Raw genomic sequence first — 17,654 nt, 5'->3', positions numbered from 1 at the left:
CTCACGGAACGGTCCAGTCGTGATGTTTACAGGGCCGGAGGGCTACGAGGTCGCACAATTAGTGCTGACCCATCTCGAGGCGCGCGCCGTGAACGGCGTAGGACGTCGGAAGACGAGACGAAGCGAGCCAAGACAGCGGATATATTGTACAATAATAATCTTCGCCTGTCCCAAAGCGGCCATCCATGGTGACGGACGAGATCCGCGGGCTGATAGCAGAGAATGGCTCCGGACGATTACTCCTGTAATTGTAAGCGAAGGTGTCTCAGACCACCAATGAGCCGAAACAGATAGGCAGTTAGGACAAGCGTGCGGACGAAGAAGACCACGGAGGAGGCTGACATCAATGTACATCAAAGTCCGTAGCTCCTCGTCAAGCAGCAAGTTCACGACCTTCCAAGTAAGGTATCCCACTCTTGAGAAGGCCTTACAAATCCATCAATGCCATGCTACTCGCACTTGTGAACGTGCAAGAGTCCGCACGGTCGGGCAGATAAGATGGTGCGCAGCCAAGATCACATGCCATCTCGCTTCACCTGTTGGCGAATTCTTCACATTGAAAATAGGAGAAGCGAGACTCGGACGAGAAACATACGACAGGGTCTTTGCGTTATCAAATCCAAGGGATTTACATCTAACGTGCTACGGAGTAGGCTTGGAGCCATCATCGGGTAAGGCGCATTGTAGAGGTGGTTCGGGATGTTTGGCGATGGCTCGTGGTGGTTCTCTGCCACCAAAACTCCACCACACATTCAGCCTTTGGGCCCGGCGGGTGTTTTTAAGGCTGAAGAAATTGCTTTACCTGGACAAAAAACAGAAAAGTCGTGATCCGCTCTTGGAGCTTGCCCTATCGTCAGGACCCTGGCCCCTTCCTCACCGGCTACGACTGGCCGAAGGGGCAGAAACAAATGTTCATATGTGGATGTCGATGGGGGGGATTTCGTGTGGATAGAGGTGAAGTGTTGTGATGGCGCACGAGGGACTACTCCCGACAGGGGAAGGTTTCCTTCAATCTTGAATCGCAGACGAGGTTCCTCCTGCATGCAATTGTGTAGTCAAATTGTCGAAGCCCCTTATGCTGGGCTGATTATTGTGGACGTACGGAGTACTTGGAAGGGATATGCTCAGCCTGGAAATTGCAACCTGCGATACTATTTGCGTGATGCTGTGAGTAATGTATTGCTCGAGAAATGGTCGTGCGCACATGAATACCACCGATTATGTCAGGAGGCGTCAGCAATGCCCCCGGGCCACTGTGACGGAACATCAATCGTATAGTTCGTGACCACAATCCAAGATACCTGAGCCACAGTCGCAGTGAATTCGAACAATGGATCATTGATGAAGCCGGATGGAAGGCGGTATGGAACTCTCTGCCAAACCGCTGGTGTGACTTTGTTGCGGGTTGAGTGGAGAGGAGAGCTGGAGGCTTGGAGCAACCAGGCACCCGGAAGCAGCATAGACTCAGGGCTTGAGGCCAAATATAGGACATACGACCGGGATCCCTGGTCGCTTGAGAAAGTAGTGTCACGCTAAACGGAAGTTAGATGGGACAAACCTGAAGCATGTTTGACCCATCCTGGCGATGCTGGTCAGTGCGAGAGATCCCCTTTCCCCCTTGCCCTTGCACCCGGATTCATCTGTTCGTCGCTGATTCGTTCCCAAGTCCGCCAGGCATGGGTACCGCTGGTTGATGGCCGGGCAAGGTCTAGGAAGCACTCGCTTTCACAACCTCTCAGGGAGTACGGATACCATGGACAAATGACGACCAAGTCAAATCCCCTATCCTGCTGGATTTGCCACACTAAGGGCCGTTTGTCTATCAGGCCGCCGTGGTCCGCGTCTCGTACTCCGTACCATGAGTTACAGTATGTACAAAGTACTGTATTCGTAATATCTGCGTTGTTGATGTTTGGGACGGTGGAGGAACGGGCGGGCTGCGGACATGCTGGTGTCTATGACATCGCCCTCTCTAAAGTCAGACCATCATGGACGTATCCCACGCCCACAATAATATTTGTACAGACTGGTCATCGATCCGAGATTTCAGGTGACAACCAGATAAACAACCCGCAGAAGAGAAAATAATAATGTTCAGCGCCATGCAGTCATCTTTTGGAGGGATTGTACTGCGGGCATCAACTAGCTTTGTATTTTATTGAAGCCACCTCTTACAAGCACTGCCAATCTCCTTGCCGCCAGGGAGGGCTGTTTGTCTTTCAGCCTCAGCCGACTGATTGGCGCGAAGGATTGTGTTTTGTGGTGTATTGGGCGCATGGGTCGTTTGTCATTACAATTCTGTAAAACTGTGTACCGGGGGCTGCTCCGGGCAACGACCTGCGGGCTCGCAAAAGGGTCTGTGACACTGCGAGTGCTCGTACGGTCAAGGCACTAAGTTATGTAGCAATTATTGTTTATTACTCCGTGCTCTCGCGTGGGTTGTCGTAGGATGCGAACGTAGGGCAGGATCAGAGTCGCAGACACGAGGTGGTGTCACTTTGTACCTAGGTACCCAAACATGTTGTGTAATGGGTGGGAGAGCCAGCAAAAGTGCTCGGCTAGGTTTCAGTGACCGAGCGCAGTGTCTGAGATAGCTGGCTGAGGCACTGCTTGGGTCGTTAGCAGAATGCAATGCAATGCACTGCATTTTCATAGTAGTGTGGTTGCTTAGCTTCAAGGTTATTGTCAAAGTGGCAGCTCGTGCCAACGTTCCTCCAACAGCGTCACTGCGACACCCTCGTATCTCTGGTACGGAGCAGCCAACAGCAGGTATCGAATGTGGTGCGGCTGAGAGTTTTTGGCATCATGACAGCACAGGGAGCGGATATCCGTAACTCGTAGACAACGGGGGGATGGGAGGCCTAGAGGTGGTAAGACTGAGGTATCATTACAAGGTAATGGGCTGTACGACGCGGTACTGGCGGTGTCTCATCTGGCAACCCCCTGTCCCTAGCACATTCGGGCGCCGAAGCTGCTGGGTCTGCGCACAGTAGGTTAGAGAGAGGAAACAATCGCGCATTGGCGAGGTGGAGCAGGGTCAATGACCGCACGACTCGCTCCTCTCCAAGTTTGGACTGGCCGGCGCCTTCGCCATGCTCTTGATTTCCAGCGACGCAGATCTCAGGTGCATGCCCTGCGGTCGGTGGAGTCGCCAGGGGGGGCGCTGTCAATTCCTCCTCCCATCCACTCACCTCTCCAGCTCATCGATCTATTTTCAATCCGGGCCCCGTCAACTCCTATATGATAACTAGCTGAGCATTCCCTACCCGTCCCTTTTCCTCTCCCGTGTTAAAGCAAACGCTCGTTCGAAGTTCGTCGTATCCTTTTCCTCATCATCATGGAGGAGGTCTACGTCTTCGGCGACCAGACGGCCGACTGTCGGTCGTTCTTCACCAAGGTCTTCACTAGAAAGGACGATGTTGTTCTACAGGCCTTCCTAGAAAGAGCTGGTGAAGCCGTCAGAGTCGAAAACAAGAACCGATCCCATCCTTCAAAAGCAGTTCCTAGTTTCTCAACCATCCAAGAATTAGTCGATCGTTATTACAGAGGCGATGCCAAAGATGCCGCCATTGAGAGCGCTCTCGTTTGTATTTCACAGTTCACGCATTTCATTGGGTATGCAGCCCTCGAGTCCCCCCTGAAATTTCCCCTGCTTTGCTTTCTCAACTGGCTGACTTTCTCTCGACAGTGCTTTTGAGGAGCGAACACCTTCATATATCCCTCATAATGCAGACGCACGTCTAGTCGGTCTATGCACTGGCTTAATTGCAGCTTCAGCCGTAGCCTCGGCAGATTCATTAACAGCATTGCTCCCATTGGCCGTCGAGTCCGTCCGAATTGCCTTCAGAGCGGGTGCCCATGTTGGAAGAGTGGCAGAGCAGATCGAGGGCGACTCGAAAACGGGGTCATGGTCCACCATTGTTGCAGCGGATGAGAAGTCTGCTCAGGCGGCTTTGGACGCGTTCCACAAGGAGAAGAACACACCACCGACGAGTAGGTTATGGATCAGTGCATCTTCAGCAACCTCGGTAACCGTCAGCGGCCCTCCTTCCACCAAGGCGAGCCTTTTCGAGGACTCCGAATTCTTCAGAACCCACAAAAACGCTCCCGTATCAATATATGCACCTTACCACGCCTCACACCTTCACTCACAGTCGGACATCGAAAAGATCCTGCGACCACAGACCAAGGCCATCTTCGGCAATACTACCGTGAGATTTCCCGTCTGCTCCAGCGTGACAGGCCGACCGGTTGAAGCTCAGAATGGATACGAGCTTCTGCAAAATGCTCTGAAAGAGGTTGTGATTGAGCCACTGAGGTGGGACAAGGTCTTGAAGTACTGTGCTTCTGGAAAGCCTGCAGAGGCAAAGGTTTTCGCTGTGGGCCCAACCAATCTTGCCAGCAGTGTTGTCTCGGCTCTCAAAGCGACTACTCCCAAAGTGACACTTGAAGACCAGTCTCACTGGAGCACAGTGGCTCCGGCCGGTACCCAGCACTCAAAGCGGGAAGCTGATATTGCGATTGTTGGCTACTCTGGCCGTTTCCCTGATGCTGCAGACAACGAGCTCTTCTGGCAACTCATGGAGAAGGGTTTGGATGTTCACCGACCAGTTCCTCCCGATCGGTTTCCCGTTGATTCTCACACAGACCCCACTTCGAAGAAGAAGAATACATCTCATACACCATTTGGCAATTTCATTGAGAAGCCCGGTCTATTTGACGCTCGGTTCTTCAACATGTCTCCCCGAGAGGCAGCTCAAACCGATCCCATGCAGAGACTGATGCTCGCAACTGGATATGAAGCAATGGAAATGGCAGGTATCGTTCCTGGCCGAACCCCTTCCACCAAGCACGACAGAATTGGCACTTTTTACGGTCAGACCTCCGACGATTGGCGTGAGGTCAATGCAGCCCAGGATATCGATACATACTTTATCTCTGGCGGTGTGCGTGCCTTTGGTCCTGGTCGTATCAACTACTTTTTTAAGTTCTCTGGTCCAAGTTTCTCGGTTGACACTGCTTGCTCCTCAAGTTTTGCCGCTATCAACGTTGCAATCACCTCCCTGAGAGCAAACGAATGTGACACTGCTTTTACCGGCGGTGCTAATGTCCTGACGAACTCGGACATTTTCTCAGGTCTAAGCAGAGGCCATTTCTTGTCAAGAACCGGTTCTTGCAAAACCTGGGATAACGATGCAGATGGTTACTGCAGAGGCGACGGTGTTGCTACTGTCATCATGAAGCGTCTGGACGATGCTCTGGCTGATCGGGACCCGATTTTGGGTATCGTCCGTGGCATTGGCACCAACCACTCTGCTGAGGCCGTGTCCATCACACATCCTTGTGCCGAGAACCAGTCTTTCTTGTTCGACAAGGTCTTGAAAGAGTGCAATGTTCCTTGCAACGATGTCAACTACGTCGAAATGCACGGCACGGGTACTCAAGCTGGTGATGGTATTGAAATGGAGTCAGTCACTTCAGTCTTTGCTCCTCGCATAAACCGCAGGCGCCCTGACCAGCCCCTGTACGTCGGTGCAGTCAAGTCTAATATCGGTCATGGTGAAGCCGTCTCGGGTGTCTCTGCACTAATCAAGGTTCTTATGATGCTCCAGAAGAGCAAAATCCCGCCCCACACGGGTATCAAAAAGCAGATGAACGTGAATTTTGCACCTGACTTGAAGGAGCGAAATGTGAACATCGCTTTCCAGACCACACCATTCCTTCGACCTGCTGGAGGAAAGCGAACTGTGTTTATCAACAACTTTAGTGCTGCTGGTGGTAACACAGCTATGCTCATGCAGGATGGTCCTGAAGTTCCAAAGGAGCCTACACCAGATCCACGCTCGACCCATGTCGTCACAGTATCTGCTAAATCGCTTGCTGCATTCAAGAAAACACTGGCTAGATATGATGCCTATCTTGCCAGCAATCCTAATGTTGGTCTTTCTGATTTGGCCTACACCCTGACAGCCCGCAGAGCACACTACAACTACCGTGCCGCCTTCCCAGTGCAATCGATTGGCCAATTGCAACAGTCCCTGAAAGCGATTGCTGATCAAACTCACAACCCAATTCCTCTTGCCTCCCCACAGATCGCCATGGCTTTCACTGGACAAGGATCGCAATATTCAGGAATGGGCCAGAAGCTTTTCGAGACCTCCAAGCAATTCCGCGCAGACATTGAGGAATTCAATGAGATTGCTCTCCGCCAGGGTCTCCCATCCATCATGCCCCTCATTGATGGGTCCACCGAAGTCCAACACCTTCCTCCCACCGTTGTTCAGCTTGGGATGTGCTGCGTTCAAATGGCGCTGACTCGTCTGTGGGCTACCTGGGGAATCACCCCTAGCGTTGTCATCGGCCACTCACTTGGTGAATATGCTGCTCTTCAAGCTGCAGGTGTTCTTTCCGTCGCCGACACCATCTATCTAGTCGGCAAGCGTGCTCAATTGCTTGAGCAGAAGTGCACTGCCGGTACACACGCCATGCTGGCAGTCCGATCTCCAGTTGCTGGCCTCCAAGACGTTGTTGCCAACAGCCAGGGCAAGATCGAAATTGCTTGCATTAACGGTGTTTCCGACACTGTCCTTTCTGGAACCATGGCAGACATTGACGCTGTTGCTCAGAAATTGGCCGACGCTGGCCAGAAGTGCACGAAACTAAAGTTGCCATTCGCTTTCCACTCTTCTCAAGTGGACCCAATTCTAGCAGACTTTGAGAAATTGGCCTCCCCAATCACCTACCACGCACCTCGCGTCCCGGTGATATCGCCCCTTCTCAGTGACGTTGTCAGCGTTGGAGGTGTCTTTGATGCTTTCTACCTGAGCAGACATTGCCGCAAGACTGTTGACTTTGTTGGTGGTCTCTCGTCAGGAATGTCTACTGCCACCATCAGCGAGACCACTCTCTGGCTCGAGGTCGGTGGCCATCCTCTGTGCGCAAGCATGATAAAATCGTGCTTGTCGGTCCCAACCCTGGCCACCATGCGTCGGGATGAGGACCCGTGGAAGATCATCTCTACTTCCATGGCTGGTCTGTACACGGCTGGTAAGGCTCTCAACTGGGATGGATTCCACAAGGAAAACCAGTCTCTTCGTGTCTTGAATGACGTTCCTTTCTATGGCTACGATGAGAAGAACTACTGGCTGCAATACACCGGCGACTGGCTTCTCTACAAGGGTAACTACCCCAAGGCCATCGCACCAGCACCTGCTACCGTCAGTTCGGCAGGTCCTGCCAAAGCACGAAAGTATCTCTCGACATCAGTTCAGGGCATCGTCTCTGAAGAAGTTCAGGGCAAGACTGTCACGCTCGTTGCGGAGTCTGACTTCTCTCACCCCAAGTTGTTCCCAGTCGTCGCTGGCCACTTGGTCAATGGCAGCGGCCTCTGCCCGTCGACGCTCTATGCAGACATGGCTTACACACTGATCAACTATGGTGTCGAACTCCTGTCGCCTGGCGAGAAGGTCGATATCAACATTGGTACGATGGACAACCCAGCACCTCTTCTTCTCAAGAACATCAACCAACCAGAGTCTCAAATTGTCCGCATGACCATGTCAATTGACATGAAAGCCCGCAAGGCCGACTTCGCCGTTACCACCAACAACGGAAAGAAGGATGTCGTTCATGCCAAGTGTGTCATTCAATTCGAGGACGCAGCAGTATGGAAGGAAGAGTGGAACAAGACCTCCTACCTCATCCAGTCCCGCATCGACCTCCTGAAGCACAAAATGGAGAATGGCGAAGCCGACAAAGTCAGCCGACCCATGGCCTACAAGCTCTTCGGAGCACTGGTTGACTACTCTGATGTCTTCCAAGGCATGCAAAGTGTGATCTTTGATGGCCTGGAGTTCGAAGCAACCAGCAACATCAAGTTGCGAGCTGGACCAAACGAGGGTGATTTCTACTTCAGCCCTTACCACATCGACAGCGCTTGCCACCTTTCTGGCTTTACCGTCAACGCCACTGTCAACCGCATGGAAGAGTGCTACATCTCTCACGGATGGTCTAGCCTTCGCTTCATCGAGCCTCTCAAACACGACAAGCAATACTTTGCCTACGTGAAGATGCAGCCTGTCGCGGGAAGCAAGATGAGGGCCGGTGATGTCTATGTCTTCAATGAGAACAAGGAAGTCATTGGCGTTGCTGGTGCTGTCCGCTTCCAGTGCATTCCACGCAAATTGATGGACGTGATGATGCCCAAGCCCAAGGCTGTTGCTGGTGGGAAGACTACTTCCTCTGCTCCTGCAGCCAAGACTGCCGCATCTCCAGTCGCCGCAGCACCTTCCCCTGCCGCCGCTCCAACTCCCAAGGCCAAGACACCCAAGGTGAAGGCACCCAAGGTCAAGGCTCCTGCACCCCCCAAGGCTTCCTCAGGTAGCATCGCAGTCCGCGCTTTCGACATCATTGCCAAGGAAATCGATGTTGATCAATCCGAGCTTAACGACGACATTCAATGGGCCGATATGGGTGTCGACAGCTTGATGTCTTTGACCATCTCCGGTAAATTCCGTGAGGATCTCGACCTCGAGGTTGAAAGCACTCTGTTCACGGATTATGCCTCTGTTGGCGCCCTTCGCAAACATCTCGGTGGCATGTCTGCACCTGAAACAGCCACTGGCGGCGATGCAAGCTCTGTCGAGTCCACCGACTCGGGATCTGAGAGTGATGATGACACCGTCGAATCTGGCATCACTACTCCTGACACTGAGGACTTCCCCAGCAAAGCAGGCGAGCACGGCAAGTCCGCCGCTGTTGAGGCTGTTGCTCAGGCACCGACTGCATCGGCCGATGGAGGTGACATGATCGAGACTATTCGGGTTGTCATCGCCCAGGAAATGGAGATGGACCTTGCTGAGATTACTGAGACTACTGATCTCAGCAATCTTGGTATGGACTCTCTGATGGCTTTGACCGTGTTGGGCAAGCTCCGTGAGGATCATGAAATCGATCTCGACCCAACCATCCTGGCGGACAACCCATCTTTGGGCCATCTGCGAAAAGCACTTGGCCTTGAGAAGCAGAAGGCTGCCCCTCCTCCAGCCCCTAAGCCAGAGGTGAAGCAAAATATCATTGTGGCTCCAGCTGCTCCCCCCGTTGAGGTGGTCGTTCAGATGCCTCCAGCGACTTCCGTCTTGCTTCAGGGCAACCCAAAGACAGCCACCAAGAACCTCTTCTTGTTCCCTGATGGATCTGGATCTGCCACTTCTTATGTTTCGATCCCGGCCATCGATAGCAAGAACTTGGCGGTCTATGGTCTCAACTGTCCTTTCATGAAAGACCCTACCAGCTACACATGTGGCATTGAAGGCGTCTCCAAGCTCTACATGGAAGAAGTGATGCGCCGACAGCCTGTTGGGCCATATATCTTGGGTGGTTGGTCTGCTGGTGGAGTCGTCGCGTACGAAGTCACCCGACAATTCGCGGACCTCCAGAAGGCCCATCCAGACAAGAACTACCAAGTTGAGAAGCTGATTCTGATCGACTCGCCTTGCCCGATCAGACTCGAGCCTCTTCCTGCACGTCTTCACCACTTCTTCGATGAGATTGGTCTATTGGGAACTGGTACTGGCAAGACGCCTAATTGGTTGTTGCCTCATTTCGAGTACAGCATCAAGGCCTTGACAGCATACCGTCCAGAATTGAAGTCGACCCGTGACTTCAAGGCACCACCGACCCTGCTCATCTGGGCAACTGATGGTGTCTGTGGCAAGCCTGGTGACCCAAGACCACCGCCACAAGCCGATGACCCCAAGAGCATGAAATGGCTCTTGGAAAATCGAACAGACTTTGGACCCAACGGATGGGACAAGCTCTTGGGCGCCGAAGTCTGCAAGATGGTCACCGTCAATGGCAACCATTTCACCATGATGAAACCACCAGTGGTAAGTTGATGATCCCGTCTAATCTTTTTGATCGAATACTAATATATTTGTTAGGCCAAAGGTGTTGGTCAATTCATCCGTGAATCTCTCATCTGAAGGGATACGGATCGTGTATACGCCACGTGATAGCTGATAGAAGGGATGGGCGATTGGAATTGTGTATGGATATAGACTCGGGTTTTTCACGACTTCCTTTGATCTGATTGCTCGGAACAAAAACATGGTATATACTCAAGGGACCTTTGCTAGCGTTCTTCGCCACTGTTTGTCGTACATGGCATTTTCAGAAGCGTTTTTGGGACTGGGAAATTTTCCAGATTGTCAATTGGAAAGCCTTGTTTTTCAAAGGCAGGCGTTGCATGGGATGAATTTATCTGGATTGGAATTCGGACTGGCGAGCGGGAGTGCTGTGATATTATGGATGACTGTTTATTGTTTGTGATTGCTTTTTCCCTACATGTCTTTTGCTTGTTCTCTCAAGAGGCATCATTGAGAGACACAGCATTCGACCACCTCAACAATCATTGTTACCTATCACTATGTCATTCATAGCTTTTGAGATTCCTAATACGTATCATTTTTGACATGATTCATTTGGTTCTTGACCGTCTATCAATTGTAATCGGTACTAGCGGAAAGTACTGTGGTTTCTCAACATTGGTAGGAGGAGAATGAACCGCGTTACCAGACCTCACCAAACGTCAAAATCAGTGTTTACTCCCGGAATATTACAAAGGTCTTGGGACGACGTGTCCGACAAGATTGTTCTTGGACTTGTCTGTGCCAAAAAGCAAAGCAAAAAAAAAAAGGCCAAGAAGGATCGTTGGCACGTTCGACAATAATGTCCCATTGTTTACAGTACGGTTCTTACTTGGTGATGATTGATTAACAAAGTACTCCGTACAGTAGTACATGGTACATGAACTTGGTTTGTTTATTGTTGTTGTTGTTGTCATCCAAGACTTTTTTTTTTTCTCATCACGACTTGATCATTGCGTACGGGAAGTATTAGGTTAATGTTCCTTTTACGACGCGTCATTACAATGTAGGTGCAATACCGAGTTACGCGGGGGGTCCGTGTACCAGACAATTGAGGGATCGTGCACACAACATTGACATGAACTAGGTAAAACACCTATTGTACAATACTCGACACGTGTACCGCACGCACCATGGGGACGAGTTGCGAAAAAGGAAGGAGAAAAGAAAAGAGAGAAAGGAAAAAATGACTAAATTGGTCAGAGCTTCGGGCCTGTTTAAAAAGACTGCTAAACAACCACTCTGAGGTCAAGGAGAAAAGTGGTTCTTCTACATACAGTGAGTGAATGGTGATGATTTCCCCGTCAACCGGGAAAAATATACAATTCAAGATTCAAGATTCAAAATCTCAGTTCGCCAACAGAGATTACTGTCATGACAAAACAACGGTCTAGATTCATGTCAACCTGTAGCCAAGTACCTATGTAGGGAGTTGACTTTACGCATCACGGCACAGCACAACACAGTAAAGTCTGGCCTCCTTCCAAAAAGTCTGTGCGAAACCGGATCCAGGGACCAAAAAAAGAAAGAGAAGAGAAACAGAAGAAAAATGAAACAAAGTACTTGATCGTATCATTATTTCAAAGCATGTTTCAATCGAGACAGTGTCCGTACTCTTGTTTGAAAAGTATAACGCATCGACCCGTAACGGTCAGTTTGTACGGGTGAAGTTTCGACAAGATTGTTGAGGAATACAAAGAAAAAGGTGTGTTTCAGAATCATATGTCGAACCTGAATGGAACAGACCCCAAAGGGGCGGGCGAAAAAAAATACATGTATCCCCATGTACAAAGAGTTAACTACTCCCATGGACACAAGAAACAACAACGTCAACCGAATAAGAAACCATACTCAAGTCCCCTTGGGTATACATCGGTCCACGGCACGTTTATAACTGCTTCATGCTCACCCATAACAATGTTTCGGATGTCATCGTCGTCATGATCATCAACATCGTCACCACCACCGGCACTTCCATCTGGCATCATCTTCTCCTTCTTGGTCGTATCATTCCTCGACCATACGCCACTCATGAACTCCAAAGCCGAGTCGAAGATCCACATGCCCGTCCTCTCCTTCCACCGTACACAATAATCGATGGCGACTCGGCGGTACGGTAGATACGGGTTGGGCACTTCGACCGAGGCCAGTATGATCGGGAGCAAACATTGTTTCTGAAAGTTGCTGTCTGGAGGTAAATCGGCGACAATCCCCAAAATCTCGAGGGCGAGTTGTCGTGGGCTCTGCCGAGATCCTCCGATACCAAACGCCATCACAGCGGCGGGAGGTGATGGTGACTCTGGATCGACCGTCGTCGACCGTGTCGTGGGTAAATCGACACCGTCACGGACAAAAGGAACCAACACCCGCTGACAGTACAGCAACAACCCCAGCTTCCAGACCCGTGACATGGCGTCGAGCAGTCTGTTTTCCCGGTCTCCAGGGAACGCCCCTAGTATCCTCACTTCGAATGCCGTGATGGCCTCGGCCGAGATGGCGTCGGGGTGCGCCGCCGCAATGGCCAGGTCGTACATGTCGAGAAACATCCCGTCCGGGAGCCCGTTGAGTCCGAGCATGCTCCATTCCGTCTCGCGCTGCCACGACATCAACGACTCGAGGTACCGCCGGGGGAATATTGGCGGACAACGCGACAGCATGGCCGCGGTGACGTCGTACCACAGTAGCATCGCGATCTGGCTTCGGAGGTTCTGTCGTGACTCGGCCACCCGTATGCCGCCGCTGGACTCCAGGACGTTGAGAGCCCCGCGGAGGTGGATCGTCCAGTTGGACACCCCGGACTCGGCATAGTCCAAGGCTATCAGTAACAGGGTCGTCGAGATGGCCGATTCGAAGGAGAGGTCGTTGAGGTGAGTCGCGAAAACCGACAGCGCTTTCGCCTTGAGATTGAGTACGCCGAGGCCCTCGGCTCTGTTGCATAAATGTGCCTGTTGCCGTTGGGCGAGTGCGATTGCCGCGTAGAGCACGCAGGGCACACCGTCGTGAATCTGAGGAAGCGCCGCTTGCCACGGGTTGACGGGCACGTCCCAGGTGAGTGTGGTTTTGGAAAAGCGGGAGTGGAAAAAGGCCAACGCGTCCTCCACCGGTGGCCGTGACACTCGAGGAGACAAGGACAGGACGGCGTCGGAGTGCGATTCGTATGTCGTCGAGAGCGGCGTCGTGCTTTTTGTCAGAGACCAAGGTGTCGAAGGGGACGCCGGACCGACAGAGTTCCACGTCGATGACACGGACGAGCGCGCAGACCGGTCCAGCGGGGTCGCGATCGACATGCTTGACTTTGAATTCTTGCGCGCCTTCTTCCTCGGCTTCTCTGACGACTGTGTCTGGTCGACAAAGACGAATGCCGATGGCTGGGGCAATGGCGGCTGAGACTGGGACTGTGACGGGGTCGGCGAAGTTTCTTCGGGCGAGGACTTTCTCTGAGCGGCTGATTTAAATTTCGATGTGCCCAGTCGAAGAGTCCCTCGCTCCCAATTCAACGCTTGGATATAGCCGCCGCATATCCCACCGTCTTCGAGACAAGCGCTGCATTTGGGGCGACGACGATCGCAGATGCGTTGCTTTTCGGCACAAGTGTGACAATCGGTCTTGGCCCATCCCAGTGAATTTGTCCTTTTGCCGGCCAGATTCCTCCGCTGGCTGACTGGACCGGGTGGCGATGGTGCGCAGACTGTCACCGACATTTTCCTTGGACCTTAGACATGCCTCGTGTGAAAAGCTTGTAGAAGTGGGAATGATAACGAGATGTTAAGGATGGAGGGACATTCAGTTGGGACCATTTTTTGATAACCGCGGAAAACAGATAAGAGTCTCGGCACGTGATGCGGGGGTCTTATCGGTCGCTGGAACTCGGCAGGTTTCCCGAATGGTGCCGATAACTAAAGGCCATACGAGTACGCGTGCGATTACGAGTACAGTATATCAAGCGACGGAGAGATGTATACCAACACAGGCTCATACACTATCAACTATATCAGCGCCAGCACATCAGGTACCCAGTTACACCTCGCTTGTACTACTTCCGGCCCATGGCCTTCTCGACAGCCTCAAGCGCGGCCATGACTTTTTCGTCCATTTGTCTTCTTCCCACAATGCACAAGCTGACAGGGGCTCCGACCCACTTCTCTGGTTCGTACAAATCGTAGTTGTACTTGTCCTGCTCGTTCATCGGGGTGTATCCTTCTTCCTTCTTGTCCTTCTCGACATCGACATGAGTGACCGGAAAGACGACGGCAGGATAATCCAGCAAGTTCCAATGGCTGGTGTATGGCCAGTATCGTGCCGTGTCATGAAGAGGAGCTGCACCAGGTGTGACTGGAGCGAGAATGACGTCCACTTCCCTACCAGATTCTGCCGTCTTATTCCAATGTTCCGCATGTTCTTCACGATAGGCGTCTCGCTCGCTACAGAGCTCCCAATATTGGTGAATGTCAAGCTTCTTCACTTGAGGCTGCTCATCGATGATGAACTTGGTGAGGGGAAGAACGGGCTCTCCGGAATCCTTGATTGGAGCCAGCGTGTCCTCGCCCCCGTCAGGGAAGTACAATCGGGACACAATGTCCCAAGCTCTTTCATGTTGATACGGTTCCCAGTCCACTACCTCCATGCCCGCGGCCTTGCAGGCGTCGGCAACAATCTTCATTCCTCTCACTGTAGGGGGATGTGGCTTGACAACCCCATCAGACCATTCAATGGCTAGCTTGAGCGGCTTTGTCAAGGTCACGGGCGTCCATGGCTTGACTGTCAGCCAAGGATCATGGCGCCATGGTTCATTGTCGAGAATGACTTTCATGAATAGATTGATTGTTTCTCGAGATTGAGTGAGAGGGCCGTATGTCGCCATGACCGACTCCCTGCCCTTGTTGGCGGCTTTCATCCCTTGCAGTGAGAGTCGTCTAGAGGTCGGTTTAAATCCATATACACCGTTATCGCTTGCTGGCGCACGAACGGAACCTCCAATGTCTCCGCCGAGGCCCTGTTATGTGGTTAGCCTGTCATAGACTTGGCTTATGCCACGGCTACTCACCCAGACACTTCCTCTAAAGCCGACGAGAGCACCTTCACCACCACTGCTGCCACCGCAGGTCAAATTTCGGTTCCAGGGGTTAACCGTTCGACCGTAGATGTTATTGTTGCATTCAAGCGCCATGAGCGTCTGTGGGCCCGTTGTCCGAACATAGTAAACGCAGCCAGCGTTGTACAGATAGTCATTCAGCGAGCTAGGGAGCGAATCCTCCCCGATCCAGGCGACATATGAAGCGTGACAGGTCTTCCCCTTGAGACCATGATGTTCTTTGACCTGCAAAAGTCAATACAAGCCATCAGAGGAAGCTCCCGGAGCATCGCTCCAGACATCGATTCGTACTGACTGAGATCGGAAGCCCATGAAGCGGCCCGATGGGCTCAGGAAGCGAGTCAAGATATTTGGCACGCTCAATTGCTTCATCCCACATTAGCTCTGTCACGCAGTTGACCTGCAATGTATCTCAGTATACATGAATATCGAAGTTAGAAGGCTCTTCAATCCATACGGCATACTGTGCGAGTGCTGCTCGACGCAGGAATGCTCGAGTCAATTCTTCGGAAGTGACTTTCTTAACAAGCAACATCTCTAGGAGCTCAATAGCATCATAATTCTGGGTAAGCTCATATTCTCTGGGACTCAGATATTTCTTTGGCAGTTCTTGAGACGACACTGGCAGAGGATCGGGGAGAGGGTTAAACGGTGGGTCGACTTTGCTCAAAGTCTCGTCGCGAAAGTCCCTGGCGCTTTTCGCCCGCTCTTCCCAACGTGCAAGAACCATTGTGATTATGCTCCAAAGATGTTACTATCGACAAGACAAGAACCCCGATGACCCTGTGAAGGTAAGAATGCACTGGCTCGGTCTCCTGTGGATGAGTTGTTCCTCGCGTACCGAGTCAAACCTGCAGCAATCGCCACAGAGCCGGTGTTAATCTTCAAAACAGCAAGTGACACAGTAAGTGCTCTCAGACTTTGGTCTGAGGGTTGGTTGCGAACGGGCCTGGTCGCCGGACACCAGCCTTAACAAGGTAGATTGAAGCTGTAGATGCGGAGTATAGCGTCACGGTCCAACTCCGTGTAGTGCTTTTGATACCTTATCATCATCACCACCATCATCGTGACATGCATATGCCAGGAGCTGAGATAAGGATACTCACGCCCAAGGTGTGGCATGGCAAATACATCGTCGATGTCGATCATCACTGCCGTACGAGCTGACGGCTTGAATAGGCAAGAGAGATGTGTTATTGCATTCTTGACGCCTTAGTCTCTACTGCTGTGTCATTGTCGACCAGCGAGATTAGAGACTTGGGCTGATTGGCCCTTACCCCTGCTGCTCTTCGGGACTCGCTATCGCAGACAAGGAATTGTTGCAGGCGAGCATCGATAGAAGACGATGTGATACGCAGTCATCTGCCCAGCCTCACTAAACACCAAAGCTAGCGACAGCTTTCTCCCCGCACAACGGAACTCGGAACTCAGCGTTATCACTCTTATCCCGAAGGCTGTGAAGGGTCGATTGCGAGATGCGCGTGCCTGGGTCTCTGTGTCGGAAGCTGAGAACAGCGACATCGACCACTAAATCGTACCCTAGCTCTAATTGCAGCAGCCTCTTTAGTAACTCACGTCTTCTACCTTGAATAGAGAGAGGGCGGTCTCTCGACGACGGACAGATGCTCGGAACTCCTGTTGGACATGTGTTGATCTCTTGTACCCCAACTTGTCGACGGGACACTAGACGGCCAAAGATCATCTCTCGGACCCACATAAAAGGCATGATAACAGTGCCCGTCAGCTATTCGGATTGGCTCAGCAGGGATGCGTTCCTTGATAACCTACCTGGTCGGGGTGATTAGCCTGCGACTTGTGCATCGGCAATGAGCGCAACCTCCGTGAGATGACACCCTGAGAAACCTTCATTGGCATGGAAAACATGTATAAAACCGGAGAAGATCACTCTCTTCCCGTGTTGGCCTTTGTCACTCTCTACCTGCTTAAAACAGGCGCTGAATCATTTCGGATTGTGAACTTGCAAATAACTCCATCATATCAGCCATGAAGTTCATGGAACCCTCCTTGGGAACGGGCAAGTTCCGGCTCAATCGACCCATCAATCAGAACTTTGTCGTGGGAGCGTGAGTTCCGACCTGATGAACCGCGTGTTTTCGAGGGATATTGACCATGGGACCAGCATCCTTTTCTGTTTGCCGGGGATCTATCTCGCCCTTACCGGTCTCGGTGCCGGTGGAGGAAGGCCGAGTTCCCAGACAGTTGCTTCAACCACCAATGCTGTGCTTTACGGTCTGTTCTGTCTTTTTGGTTGGATTGGCGGCGCAATTCTGAATATCTGTGGTCCCAAAATCACCATGATGTTCGGCGCAGTCGGCTATCCGCTTTACGTTGGAGGCCTTTGGTACTTTGACCGTGAAGGCCATAATTGGTTTCCTTATCTAGGAGGTGCCATTCTTGGGGTGACTGCGGGCTGCCTGTGGACTGCATCCGGTTTCATTCAATTTGCATATGCCCAGGAGGATGAGAAAGCACTGTTCATTACCTGGCAATGGGTCTTTACGAGTTTCGGAGGCACAGTTGGTAGTTTGATCGCCTTCGGAGTCAACTTCCACCAGACTGAGTCGACCGGAGTCTCGAACGCAGTGTACTCTGTCTTGTAAGTAAGATTCATGCTT

The 17,654-nt window shown here is 51.8% G+C and overlaps 3 protein-coding genes across 3 annotated transcripts; 1 reads left to right on the top strand and 2 right to left on the bottom strand.

Annotated features, from left to right (window-relative positions):
- The first annotated feature begins 3,193 nt into the window (after nucleotides 1-3,193).
- PV06_06356 (uncharacterized protein) lies at nucleotides 3,194-10,476 on the top strand. Its single transcript, XM_016407460.1, has 3 exons — nucleotides 3,194-3,615; nucleotides 3,689-9,887; nucleotides 9,942-10,476. The coding sequence occupies exons 1-3, from the start codon at nucleotides 3,338-3,340 to the stop codon at nucleotides 9,981-9,983; spliced, it is 6,519 nt and encodes a 2,172-aa protein (XP_016263064.1). The 5' UTR covers nucleotides 3,194-3,337; the 3' UTR covers nucleotides 9,984-10,476.
- A 1,246-nt stretch (nucleotides 10,477-11,722) lies between these two features.
- On the bottom strand, nucleotides 11,723-13,627 carry PV06_06355 (uncharacterized protein; the record flags this gene model as incomplete). The annotated part of the gene is made up of 1 exon (XM_016407459.1): nucleotides 11,723-13,627. The coding sequence occupies one exon, from the start codon at nucleotides 13,625-13,627 to the stop codon at nucleotides 11,756-11,758; it is 1,872 nt and encodes a 623-aa protein (XP_016263063.1). The 3' UTR covers nucleotides 11,723-11,755.
- A 332-nt stretch (nucleotides 13,628-13,959) lies between these two features.
- Nucleotides 13,960-15,993, bottom strand: PV06_06354 (uncharacterized protein; the record flags this gene model as incomplete). The annotated part of the gene is made up of 5 exons (XM_016407458.1): nucleotides 15,860-15,993; nucleotides 15,476-15,801; nucleotides 15,314-15,418; nucleotides 14,971-15,243; nucleotides 13,960-14,919 (listed from the first exon to the last, which is right to left on the bottom strand). Exons 2-5 carry the CDS (start codon nucleotides 15,746-15,748, stop codon nucleotides 13,960-13,962), a joined length of 1,611 nt encoding a protein of 536 aa, XP_016263062.1. The 5' UTR covers nucleotides 15,749-15,801; nucleotides 15,860-15,993.
- Between the last annotated feature and the right edge of the window lie 1,661 nt (nucleotides 15,994-17,654).

This window comes from Exophiala oligosperma, assembly GCF_000835515.1.
Source record: "Exophiala oligosperma strain CBS 72588 unplaced genomic scaffold supercont1.5, whole genome shotgun sequence".
Lineage (NCBI taxonomy): Eukaryota > Fungi > Ascomycota > Eurotiomycetes > Chaetothyriales > Herpotrichiellaceae > Exophiala > Exophiala oligosperma.
The sequence above is the reverse complement of the archived record's forward strand: the minus strand, read 5'-3'. Positions and strand labels throughout refer to the sequence as shown.